The sequence below is a fragment of the Ovis aries genome, chromosome 1 (genome assembly GCF_016772045.2).
Source record: "Ovis aries strain OAR_USU_Benz2616 breed Rambouillet chromosome 1, ARS-UI_Ramb_v3.0, whole genome shotgun sequence".
NCBI lineage: Eukaryota > Metazoa > Chordata > Mammalia > Artiodactyla > Bovidae > Ovis > Ovis aries.
The window spans coordinates 140,043,394-140,056,463 of NC_056054.1; the positions used below are offsets into that span (position 1 = coordinate 140,043,394).

General features: G+C 41.1%; 1 protein-coding gene across 6 annotated transcripts in view; it reads left to right on the forward strand.

The window, feature by feature from the left end:
- The first annotated feature begins 6,907 nt into the window (after nucleotides 1-6,907).
- C1H21orf91 (chromosome 1 C21orf91 homolog) overlaps nucleotides 6,908-13,070 on the forward strand; it is a 31,944-nt gene continuing 25,781 nt past the window's right edge. For 2 of the 6 annotated variants that reach the window (XM_042230038.1, XM_042230063.2), the window contains exons 1-2: nucleotides 6,908-7,498; nucleotides 7,905-8,038. In XM_042230038.1, the coding sequence (XP_042085972.1) occupies nucleotides 7,494-7,498; nucleotides 7,905-8,038 (139 nt within the window). In that variant the 5' untranslated portion in view covers nucleotides 6,908-7,493. Of the gene's footprint in view, nucleotides 7,553-7,904; nucleotides 8,039-8,636; nucleotides 8,717-13,070 lie in introns of those variants that run through there. The other 4 variants (XM_004002817.5, XM_042230074.1, XM_042230049.1 and 1 more) reach the window with 3 other exon arrangements.

The following is a 13,070-nucleotide window of genomic DNA, read 5'->3' on the forward strand; positions in this document are numbered from 1 at the left end:
TTAGAATCCTGCTGTGTCACTACAAGATGTCACATAACAAAACAACTCAGGACTCAGTGCTTACAATAACAAGCATTCATCACAGATCTGTAGGTCTTCTGGGCCTCCCTAGCTTTAGGCTGCTGACTGGACGAAGGTCTGCTCCACGTCTCTCATCCTCCTTGGACTGGCAACAACCTGAGTGAAATTCTCTTAGTGATATATGGCTGAGGCACAGTCAAGCTAACTCACACAAGCAATTTAAGGTCTCTACTCATGTCATTCAGTTTAATATTCCATTGGGGTGGGGAAATATATTCTGCCCCCTATAGTGAACTATAAGGTCACATAGAGGATATGAAGAAGTGGAATTAATAAGGCACACAATCGATGTGTCAATTATGCACACATCTGGAGTTGCTGACACCTCTAGGGTCACAGTGGTCTTAAAAGGCTCTAAGCCTTGGGTTGCATGTGCCAATCTTCCAGGCTAAAAGGATGAAGCATGTCTCCAATGGCAGAGAATGACTTAACACACGGAGAGAAACAAAGATAGCCAAAGTAAGGATGGGTGGATAGATACATAAAGCATACTGAATCCTTTACTTTAAAAGAGGACCATGCCAGAAAAAATACCAAGAATAGCAATAACAAGTGTTGTGTTGTGAGGATTCAGAAAAGTGAGAAGACCAGAGAAATTTTTGTAGCAGACATTCATTGGAATGACAAGTAAGGGTCATTTTCACCAGAGTAGACATAAAAATGATTTTCAGAAAAGCAAATTATGCATTCTCTAGCAGTCATTGTTGGCTACACACCTAATTTCCTTGCCCTGCCTTCTGTTACAGAGGTTGATAAAACTATCCACTTCCCTAGAATCCATTGCTGCAATATAAGTTCTGCTGGGATCTCTCAGGAAAACTGTTTCTTCCTTACAAAAATGAAAAGGCAGATTTCCCTCCTACTACTCCCTACATCTTCCATTTCTATCTTTTTGCCTGGAAGACAATATGTTGCCTAACTGCAGGGGAGTCATTCTGCTCTTAAGCGGGAAAGCCAGAACAGACTTCTGAGGGGTTGGTCCTGAAATAATGAGCCAACAGTTGGTTCTTTTGATATTGTTTGGCTAAACAGATAAAACCTTACCCTGATTCAGATATTGTTAATCAGGTTTTCTGTTACTTACATCTGAAAAGATTTCTAAACTGATTTAAGCCTAAAATCAAGGTAATATCTGTTTTAGGTCAAGAACCAGTTATACAACTGATCTTTGTATTGCTATGTCCCCTTACAGTTTATAACACATTTTTGTACTCTTTACTCAGTTACTAAATTATTAAGGATTGCAGTTAAAGATAAAATCCTTGACTATTCAAGTTAATAAGTTAGATTTTATTAAATGAGGCAGTAAACTGGAAAGCCTGATGTAACTGTCTAAACATTAAATAGATTTATGTATTACTATTATAAGAAAGGCAAGAAGCCATAACAAGTTTTTGAGAATGGGAATTCATCTGTGTTTATTTAATAATCGACTGTAAAAGATGGGTTGGAAAAACTAGACTGGAAGCAAAGAGACCTGGGAAGAAGCTCTGATAAATGAAGGATCCACTGACAAAATAACAAGGGATTCTAGCCAGGATGGAGTAAGGAGTACCAGAATAGCTCTGCAAAGTTAGAAAACAGGACAAAATATATGAAATACCTATTTCAGATGCTGAAACACAGGCAGAGCAAAATGTGATCTCAGAAAAAAAGGCAACAACTGAGGTAAGCCTAACAACTGCCCTGGTTTTATGCCTGGAGACACTTTCAGACCAAAGTGCACATAAGGATATCCTAGCAAAGTTGGTATGAAGAGACAAAAATTGAGTTTGGGGAGTATGAGATGTCTGGAATTTGCAATTAGGAGTGCAAAAAGGAAGAATTACTTGGAAAAGTTTCAGAATATGCTTTAAGACTTCACTTGAATACACTGTGCATGTACAGAGTAGAAGCTCTGAAAGGCTGGGCAAAAATTAATCACCAGGGAAAAAAGAATCACTGGGGAACTACAATCTGAACAAATAGATTCAAGAGAAACAGATTCAAGGGATTAGATCTGACAGACAGAGTGCCTGATGAACTGTGGACAGAGGTTCGCGGCATTCTACAGGAGGCAGGGATCAAGACCATCCCCAATAAAAAGAAATGTAAAAAAGCAAAATGGCTGTCTGAGAAGGCCTTATAAATAGCTGTGAAAAGAAGAGAAGTGAAAGCAAAGGAGAAAAGGAAAGATATATCCATTTGAATGCAGAGTTCCAAATAATAGCAAGAGAGATAAGAAAGCCTTCCTCATGGATCAGTGCAAAGAAATAGAGGATCAATGCAAAGATGTACTCAGTAAAGGACAGAAATGGTATGGCCCTAACAGAAGCAGAAGATATTAAGAAGAGGTGGAAGAACTATACAAAAAAGATCTTCATGACTCAGATAATCACGATCATATGATCACTCACCTAGAGCCAAGATATCCTGGAATGCAAAGCCAAGTCGACCTCAGGAAGCATCACCATGAACAAAGCTAGTGGATGGAGGTGATGGAATTCCAGTTGAGTTATTTCAAAATCCTAAAAGATGATGCTGTGAAAGTGCTGCACTCAATATGCCAGCAAATTTGGAAAACTCAGCAGTGGCCACAGGACTGGAAAAGGTCAGTTTTCATTCCAATCCCAAAGAAAGGCAATGAAAAAGAATGCTCAAACTACCACGCAATTGCTCTATCTCACACGTTAATAAAGTAATGCTCAAAATTCTCCAAGCCAGACTTCAACAATACATGAACTGAGAACTTCCAGATGTTCAAGCTGGTTTTAGGAAAGAGAGAGGAACCAGAGATCAAATTGCCAACATCCACTGGATTATCGAAAAAGCAAAAGAGTTCCAGAAAAACATCTACTTCTGCTTTATTGACTATGCCAAAGCCTCCGACTGTGTTTCGTTCAGCTCAGTTCAGTCGCTCAGTCCTGTCCCACTCTTTGCGACCCCATTGAACGCAGCACACCAGGCCTCCCTGTCCATCACCAACTGCCAGAGTTTACCCAAACTCATGTCCATTGAGTCAGTGATGCCATCCAACCATCTCATCCTCTGTAATCCCCATCTTCTCCTGCCTTCAATCTTTCCCAGCATCAGGGTCTTTTCAAATGAGTCAGCTCTTCACCTCAGGTGGCCAAAGTACTGGAGTTTCAGCTTCAACATCAGTCCTTCCAATGAACACCCAGGACTGATCTTCTTTAGGATGAACTGGTTGGATCTCCTTGCAGTCCAAGGGACTCTCAAGAGTCTTCTCCCACACAGTTGAAAATCATTAATTCTGCGGCACTCAGCTTTCTTTATAATCCAACTCTCACATCCACACACAACTACTGGTGGGTCACCACAAACTATGGAAAATTCTTAAAGAGACAGGAATACCAGACCACCTGACCTGCCTCTTGAGAAATCTATATGCAAGTCAGGAAGCAACAATTAGAACCAGACATGGAACAACAGACTGGTTCTAAATAGGAAAAGGAGTATGTCAAGGCTGTATATTGTCACCCTGCTTATTTAACTTATACGCAGAGTACATCATGAGAAATGCTGGGCTGGATGAAGCACAAGTTAGAATCAAGATTGCTGGGAGAATTATCAATAACCTCAGATATGCAGATGACACCACCCTTACGGCAGAAAGCAAAGAAGAACTAAAGAGCCTCTTGATGAAAGTGAAAGAGGAGAGTGAAAAAGTTGGCTTAAAGCTCAACATTCAGAAAACGAAGATCATGGCATCTGGTCCCATCACTTCATGGCAAATAGATGGGGAAACAGTGGAAACAGTGACAGGCTTTATTTTGGGGGGTTCCATCACTGTAGATGGTGATTGCAGCCATGAAATTAAAAGACACTTACTCCTTGGAAGAAAAGTTATGACCAACCTAGACAGCATATTCAAAAGGAGAGGCATTACTTTGCCAACAAAGATCCATCTGGTCAAGGCTATGGTTTTTCCAGTGGTCATGTATGGATGTGAGAGTTGACTATAAAGAAAGCTGAGTGCCAAAGAATTAATGCTTTGGCACTCAGCATAAATGTGGTGTTGGAGAAGACTCTTGAGAGTCCCTTGGACTCTAGTTACAAAAGGATAGTCTAGACGCTCACAAATTTTAATAAGCTACTAGAGTAACAGCCTCCCAAAATAAAGCCCAATACTCTTTTAAAATCTGGATATTCAAATGTATTCATTTTATAATGCTGTCATAACAAGTTGACACAAATTTAATGGATTACAATAATACAATTTACTATCTCTAAATTCCATAGGTAAGAAGTCTAGGTACAATGGAATTGTAACCTTCCATTTAGAACCTCACAAGGCTAAAATCAAGACATCAGACAGGTATTGAATTGAACATCCAAATCCATTCAGTTTTTTGGCTGAATTCAGTTCCCTGAAGTTTTAAGACTGAAGTTCCATTTCCTAGCTGGCTTGTCTGCTTGGGTCCGGTCTTTTTTCTTTTTTTAATTGGAGGAGAATTACTTTACAATGTCTTTAATTTCTGCCATTCAATAATGTGAATCAGCCAGAAATATACATTTATTCCTCTCCTGCTTGAACCTCCCTCCCATCCCCATCCCACCCTGTATCCCAACCCCCTAGGTCATCATAGAGCACAGGGCAGAATGGATGAACAAATTGTGGAATATTATTCAGCAACAAAAAGGAACTCCTATTACAAAACAGCACCATGAATCTCAAAAATATGCTGAATAAGGCAATCACAAAAGAATACACACCATTTAAGGCAATCACAAAAGAATACACACCATTTATTTTCACGCATATAAAGTTCTAGAGCAGGCAAACCATATCTTTAGAGATATAAATTAGATCAGATGGGGGTAGGGGTTTGACTGAGAAGGGGCATAGAGAATTTCAAGGTTGTGGAAATGTTCTATATTTTGATTGGGGTGGTGGACATGCTATTGTATACATTTGGCAAAACTCAGGGACTGTACTTTTAAAATGGGAAAGTTTTATTTCTCTAAGTTAAACCCCAAAGTGTAGACTTTTAAAAATAATTTTTAAATAAAAAACAAGGTAAAAGTTTTAAGGAGAGGTAGATAGGCAAAATGCTACAGAGAGAGAACACTGAGAAATGAAAATAACTTCGATCCAAGAAAATCGTTACTGATTTTAGAAAATACTTCATTGAAAAAAAATGAGTAGAACCCAAGATGTAAAACATATCAGTCATATTTACATAAAATGTGAAATTCAAATAGGTAACACAAAGACTTTTTTATTTTAATCTGTTGTTGTTCAGTCAGCTAAGTTATGGCTCACTCACTTGAGAACCCATGGACTTCAGCCCACTGGGCTCCTCTGTCCATGGGATTTCCCAGGCAAGAATACCAGAGTGGGTTGCCAGGGATCCAACCCAGGGATCCAGCTGCTGCATAGGCAGGCAGATTCTTTACCACTGAACCACCTGGGAGGCCCTTCTGTTTATATTAGTGCTTCTCAAATTCTCATGTGTACATTAATCACCTCGAGGTTTTGTGAAAAGCAGGTTCAGATTCAGGATGTCTTGGGTGAGACTTTATATTCTACATTTCTAACAAGATCAGTCAGTTCAGTTGCTCAGTCGTGTCTGACTCTCTGCGACTCCATGGACTGCAGCATGCCAGGCTTACCTGTCCATCACCAACTCTCCGAGCTTGCTCAAACTCATGTCCATCCAGTCGGTGATGTCATCCAACCATCTCATCCACTGTAGTCCCCTTCTTCTTCTAACAAGATATCAGGCCAATATTGCTGACTCACCTCCTATACTTCAAGTAGCAAAAATACAGATCACTTTTCTGGGGCACTGATAGTTTAAGTTAAGCGCCAGTTTGGTCTAGAAGTTCGCAAGTTCTACGGAATCCATTCCTACCCCCAGTCACCTGTGGACTGACAACCTAGTCCTGTCTGTGTAAACAGTACAGGTGTTTATGATGTTCTGGAAAATAACAGCTAACCCCTGTGATCAAGTCCCCACCTCTGTTTCTAACCAACAGATAATCTGGGTTAGTCATTTTTAGGAGGCAAAATAAGAACTCTTCTGGTTTCTCTTCTCTAAACGGTTGCTTGAGTCTTACAATAGAAAATGTAAGTCAAAGTGTTATATGAATCATAACCTTAAAAGAAAGAATGTCAAACAGAAACCAAAGAGGGGCAAAAGAGATCTTGAGTACCTCGGTTTTCTAAAGGGGCGGAACCTAAAATAAGAGGTGGGGCTCCGGGATTATCCTCGTGGGCGTGTTAGGAATGCGCCATATTACAGGGGAGGGGAGCCCCATTTCTACAACAATCTTAAAAATAAAGCTTCTGGAGTTGAAATTACCCCTAAATGACGAAAACTTGAAACACAAACTTTTCTCCCATTAAACTCGTCAACCGGCACCTAACTCAAAAGTTCAGCGATACTATTTTGCCTCGGTCTAGCGATTTCACCCAAAGTTCTCCCCGCGTATCTCTGGCCGTGTCCCCCAGCCCCGTCACTTTGCGGCCCCCGCGGCCCCCGCCCGGAGGCAGTAGTTTCCCCTACGCTAAAGGGGGAGGTGATAACGGACTCCTGTATCTACTTGCCTCGAGGAGGGGCGTGTGAGACACCGAACGGTGAGACATCCGGGCCAGGAGACGCGGGATCAGGAGGAAATCCGAGCCGAGGCCACGGCGTCGATGCAGCCCGGGAGCTGCCGGGGTTGGCGGCCGCCGAGCGAGCGCGCGGCTTCGCCCTCCGCGCCGCCCCACCGTTCTCCCCCAGAGCCTCGGAAGGATGGCACCGGCGGGAGGGGGCGGGGCCCCCGGGAGGGGGCGGGGCCCGGGCGGGCTGGCTGCTCGGCTGCGGCCGGAAACAATAGTGAGGAGCCCGAGCCGCGCGGATCGGCGGTGGCTTCGGTGGCGCGCGAACCCGGACGGTAAAGCTCCCGCTCCCCCAGCCCGCGCCCTGGTTCCCGACCCCGCGGTCCCGCCGCCTTTGCCCTCTGAGCCCCGCGGCCCCCGTCTTTGTTGCGCGCGGGGCGCCCCGACGGACGGGCGGGGAGAAGGACGCGGCACCCTGAGGGGCGGGCGCGCGCCCCCAAACGCCGGAGGCCGGGCGGGAAGCGCTGAGTCCGTACGGACCGGTTGCTGGAGCTCTCGAACGCCTTCTCCCCGGGTGGGAGGAAGCCGCGGGGCGAGAGGACGCGACGCTCCCGCCGGCCGGGCTCTCTGGGATCCAGCACCGCCCGCCCCCAATCCCCGGCCGGGCTTGGCCATCCCGGCTCCTCCGGCCGTGCCCGAGCCGCTCCGCTGAGCCGCTGCCCGACCTTCCGTGCGGATGCCGGGGACACGGCTGGACCCCCTCCCTAGCGTTCACTTTTTCCACGTGCATTTTGCCTGCCGCGGACCTGGAATAGCAGACCTCGCCGCGCCGAGCTAGCGAGACGCATCTAAGGTTCCCACAATGAAGTAAGGAGAGCGGTGTCCCGAGCGCGTCGCTCGTCCTCCCTTCGACAGCGTTAAGTAGGTTGACAGACCCCGGTAGCTGAACAGGCCGCGCTGCTAAGCTCTTTCCGCGCCTGGTCGGGGATGGAAGCGGTCTAGAATACCCGAAAATTGTTCTTCATCAGCTCCCCTCAACTAAATACAACACAGGACCAAAAAAGGCGCTTGGGCATAGTGTCACTTGCGGCTGGACTTTTTTACTAGCTTTGTGTCCTTGGACAGTAAAAGTATTAGTGTAGCGATGCTTGTTTCGTGCGGCTGTTGCCTTAGATAAACTGAAAAGCATCCTTCTCTTTCCTAGAAGTTCCTATTATTGCCGTGATGACAAGTACTTTAAATTGTGTAACTTTGTTTTTCTGTTTCTTAATAGGGGCATTATGAACGAAGAGGAGCAGTTTGTAAGCATTGATTTGAATGATGACAACATCTGCAGTGTTTGTAAACTGGGAACAGACAAAGAAACACTCTCCTTCTGCCACGTTTGTTTTGAGCTAAATATTGACGGTAAGGACACAGGATAAATTCATTTTATGCCCGGAACTTTACAGAACTACTTCATGCTGAACTCTGGTTATAAGGTAAAACTAAAGTTTCTTAAATGATTGTAAATTGTGCCAAGCGGAAATCTGTTAAAGGTTTCTGGAAATGAAACTGAAGGTAGCACAGCTATGAATTTAAGAGCAACTATTTTTTTCACTCCCACAGTATTAACTCAGTTTTACTAATATAAAAATGAGTATTGACTGCTAAACTTTTCTGTTTTGAGAGCTTATTGAGTTGTCAGATTTCAACAGATCTGTATGTTTTGTTTTGGTTTGATATTAAGAACTAACATAACCAAACATTTACATTGATAGGCAAATATAATTTTGTTGTTTTGGCCGTACCATGCTAGTACATAATTGAGGTGAGCTGTAATTTTTTCTCCAGTGCTCTTATTATCTGAAGCACATTTTTAAATTTTTACATAACTTTTCAATGATCATATACACCTTTAATAATTTTTAAACTAAAAAAAGCTTTTAAAATGTCTCAGTAATATCTCTAACAGTACACAAATGAGTTCTCCGAATACTTTTTTTTTTAATCTCTATTATTAAAGTTTTTAGGTTGATGCACAGCTAATGTGCACAGCAAATGTGTCTGTGGATATCAGTAGTTTGCCTCCAAGAAACATGTGGGGTACGTTTCCTTAATCTTGATGTTACCTTGATAAGTTCTGATTTCTTTTAAATATTTATGTCACACAAAAAAGGATCTTAATATTTCTGATAATAAGTTTGCCTTCCATTTGAATTTTGAATTGTAATATACCAGTAGAGAGATTTTGTTAGACCTTTAGATTAATTTTTATTCTTTACTGGTTCTGTTTATTAAGTAGGAGATAACAAATGTTCTTTCCATTTGAAAAAAATAGGATTATCTACCTTGAGATTCCTCTAAGACTTGTTTTTCAGAAATTGTTGTAGGCACCAAATTAATATATTTAGATACTCTAGTAAAAGTCAAAATTATAACTATAAATAGACTATTAAAAATATGTAGAGTTAATTATATGACATTCATTTTCCATTTAAGATATTGGTTATGACAGTTTTGCCATTGTACTCTCAGAAGTGTAGTTGCTAAACATGACAGTCTATGGAAGAACCTGGATTTTCTGTGGCTTCCATAAAACAATATTGGCCCTGTATATTCTTTTCCACTGAAAATGTGGGTTCTAGATGGACAGAGACAGTGGAAATGACTCAGCCCAAAGCTGTGTTTACATTGAGGAGAACTGACAGCCAGGTGGTGGGACTGTTCAGGGCTGCTCTGGTGGTGAGGGCAAGCTGTTGTTTTGTGCCAGGCCCTGCACTAAGCACCTTACGTGGATTATGTTATTCCACTCAAAATAGCTCTGTGATGGCTAATGTTATCCATTTTAAAGTTGATGGAGCCTAACCTTTAAGACCTAGAAACTGCACTTTGAAGTTGCTCAGCAAAGAATGACAGTGCTCAACTACGGAAGCCTGGCAATCTAGTTCTAGTATATGTCCTTTTAATTCCATTGATCTACTGTCAATAGTTATTTTAGTTGATGGGGTAATATTAGAAACCTATTTTCCTGAATCCTAATTGCTGTCCTTGATATTCGGCCAGCCAACTTTTAAAATGTTTTTGAACATTTTTGTCCCCTACCAAATTCTAAGCACAGTACCAATCAATAAATGTTTGATAAGTAAGTGGGGCTTTAAAAAGTGTGACATTTAACTTTCCTACTTTTGGTATAACCTTTCTGTAGTGTGGTAATGTTGCTCTCACTTGGTTTCTTAACTTTCTAACTGCCAAGTTTCCTCTAAAGCCTTCTATTCATCTTTCACCTAAGAGGCTAGTTAAAAATTTTCTTGGAATTTTTTGAGTCCACAGATTCATAGTAAACAGAAATATTAATATCTTACACCTTCTGGATTATAGCTTATGTCAAATCAAAACTAGCCTAATCAAATGTTGCTTGCATAAAATTAAAATTAAGCTAGTCAGATTTTTAAAACTGTGCATACATATATTTATAAAATGAAGAAAGAAATAAACTAATCTTGTAGGAAAGATTTCATATTCTGAGCATGGCTCTAAGTTGCCTTTTTTCTATGTCTTTGCAGTACTCAGAAAGAATTGAGTTACCTACATTTTATATACTTTGAAACCAGAGGTGATATACTTCAAGAACCTAAGAAATACACTTTAAGAAAATTGATTTGGGCAAGGGGTGGGGAGGGACACATAATTCACCATTGGAATTACTTGTCTACTTCTAGAAGTAGGACACAGATGCATAAACTTCTTAATACTTATGACCTGTCCTTGGCACCAAGACACTATAAACATTTTATGCATGTATAATCAAATACATTAATGTGCATCATAGTTCATGGTACTCAAATATTTCTAAAGTTCTTTACTGACTACCATTCCCTAGGCTATTAAGGCTGGGAAGAAGGTAGCCCAGGGCAGTCAGGAGCCAGTCATGAAACTCAGCTGTAATATAGCACAGTCAGAAATGAAACTAAAGATGGGGGGTGGGGGAGATCCAGGGCTACAGTCTGTTACTTCATAGTATCAGTTTTCATTTTGTGCCAAAATACTGTGCGAGTAATTAGTATTTTTGTGTATGTATGTGTTAGTCATTCAGTGGTGTCTGACTCTGTGCGACCCCGTGGACTAGCCTGCCAGGCTCCTCTGTCCATGGGATTCTCCAGGCAAGAATACTGGAGTGGGCAGACATTCCCTTCTCCAGGTGTTCACCCTGACCGAGGCTCGAACCCAGGTCTCCTGCATTGCAGGCAGATATTTTACTGTCTGAGCCTCTAGGGAAACCCTTAATATTTTTACCTTCCTCCTCTAATAATTGACTTCCTTTTCATTCAGTAAAGAGGAGCTTTTTATAAGACAGTGATCAATTCCTCTTATGCCAAAGTTTTCAGTGTGAGTTGATCTTGCTAGTTGATTAAGTAAGCATTTCAAATAATTACTAGTCCATCCTAGACTGTAAAATCCATCTCAGACTTCATTCTCCCCTAATTGGTTGAACCTTCTGGAAACTTTTTTTAAAAACAGGCCCAAATTGAGATCCTTAGTAATCTTTCCAGCAAGAAGTCTGTAGATGTTTTCTCTTAGTTAAGGCACTGGTGAACCCAGTGCTTACTTTTAATCTCATTTTTCCTTGATTCTCTGAGTCTTTGACCAAAACATTGTTCCCATGGCCAATAGTCATGGAGCATTTTGAATCTCATATTAAATCCCTGATTTAGCTTGGAAGTCAGGACTGATTATTAACTACTCAAAGCCTGTCAACAGCTCTTCGCTTTGTCTTGGTTTTAACACATCAGCATCTTTCCACTTGAGTAAAGGCCCACCACTTTACTTGTGATAGGGAGGCTGTATGTTGCTAACTCCATCTGGCATTAACCTCTTTCTCTTGCTTTGCATAATGACAAACATCATGCCTTGCTATTAGCTAAAAGAGCACTTTTAAATATAAAGCCTGATGTGACTTTTGAATTTAGCTTAGCTGTCTTTATACTTAGAAGTACAGATGAAGAATTAATTTTTTAACTGCCTTTTAACGTCACTTTGAATAAATTTGAGCAGTTTTAAAATGGCTCTAACGATAGAACCTCTTTATTTGGACAGGAGTTAGGAGGGATGGAAGTGAAATTATAGGTTTAATTGGTGATAACTTTATGGAATATTTCTTTAAAAAGATAAAGCTAGGCTAAGCCACATCTAGTAAGCTAACAAGCCATATCTGAGGAGCCAGGTTCCAGATTCTTTTCCCTGTCCTAATTTTATGATGGCCTCATTTTAGTTACTTCCAATTTTTTCTCTTTTTAACTTCAAACTTTCTAATTTTAAAGTTTAGGATGAATTTAAAATTGAGATCATATATGAATTTTGGTTGGAAAGATATACCCATTAGAAATTAAGTCTGGCTATATGTAATAGAAAATCAAAATAATAATGATGAAATAATATAGAATGGATATTTACATATCTCATAGTAAAAGAAGTTGAATCTGGAGTCTGGAGTCTGTGTGGTAGCTCCATGATCAGAAAGACTCAAGCTGCTTCTGTTTTACTAATCCACTTTCTTTAACACATATTTGCCATCATCAGTCATCTCATGAGCCAGGATGGCTGCTGGAACTCCAGCCATTGCTTCCTTATTCTCAGACAGAATAGAAGGGGCATCTGACAAAAGGTACATAGTAGCCTTCTCTCCTGAATCTATAAAGGAGCTTTTCCTAAAGTCCTCCTTAACAATTTGTTATACATTCCACTGCCCTTTCAAGAGAAGCCACTCCAAATAAAATCAGTATTTTACAAAGAAAGGGGCAAAAGACATTGATTGTTCACCTAACAAGATCAGCCATAGAGAGGCCTTCTAGTAATTGAAGGTTACCATGTTGAAAGCAAACTATTTGAGCTACAACTAAGACCAACAAGTAAAGCTCCAGTGATTCTTCCAACCCAGGAGTTTGAAATGGAATGGATTTTTACAAAGGAAGCATTGTATTCTGAGGATAGGCATACAGCCAGATCTCATATGAACTTGTTGCACAAAAGCTATGAGAATTTTCAAGTTTCTGACCCATCTCACTACATTAAAATATAATGGTTAATGCTACTGCTTATTATGCATATGTTAGATACTATAAATTTAGGAAAACTCCCTGCTTTCTCCCAGCCTCTCTTCTTGGTACACTAACATGGTAATTCCATCTTCCTCACACCTTTCCAGTTCAGTTCAGTTCAGTTCCTTAGTCATGTCCAACTCTGCGACCCCATAGACCATAGCACACCAGTCCTCCTTGTCCATCACCAACTCCCAGAGTTTACTCAAACTTGAATCGGTGATGCCATCCAACCATCTCACCCTCTGTCGTCCCCTTCTCCTCCCACATTCAGTCTTTCCCAGCATCAGGGTCTTTTCAAATGAGTCAGCTCTTCCCATCAGATGCCAAAAATATTGGGAGTTTCAACATCAGTCCTTCCA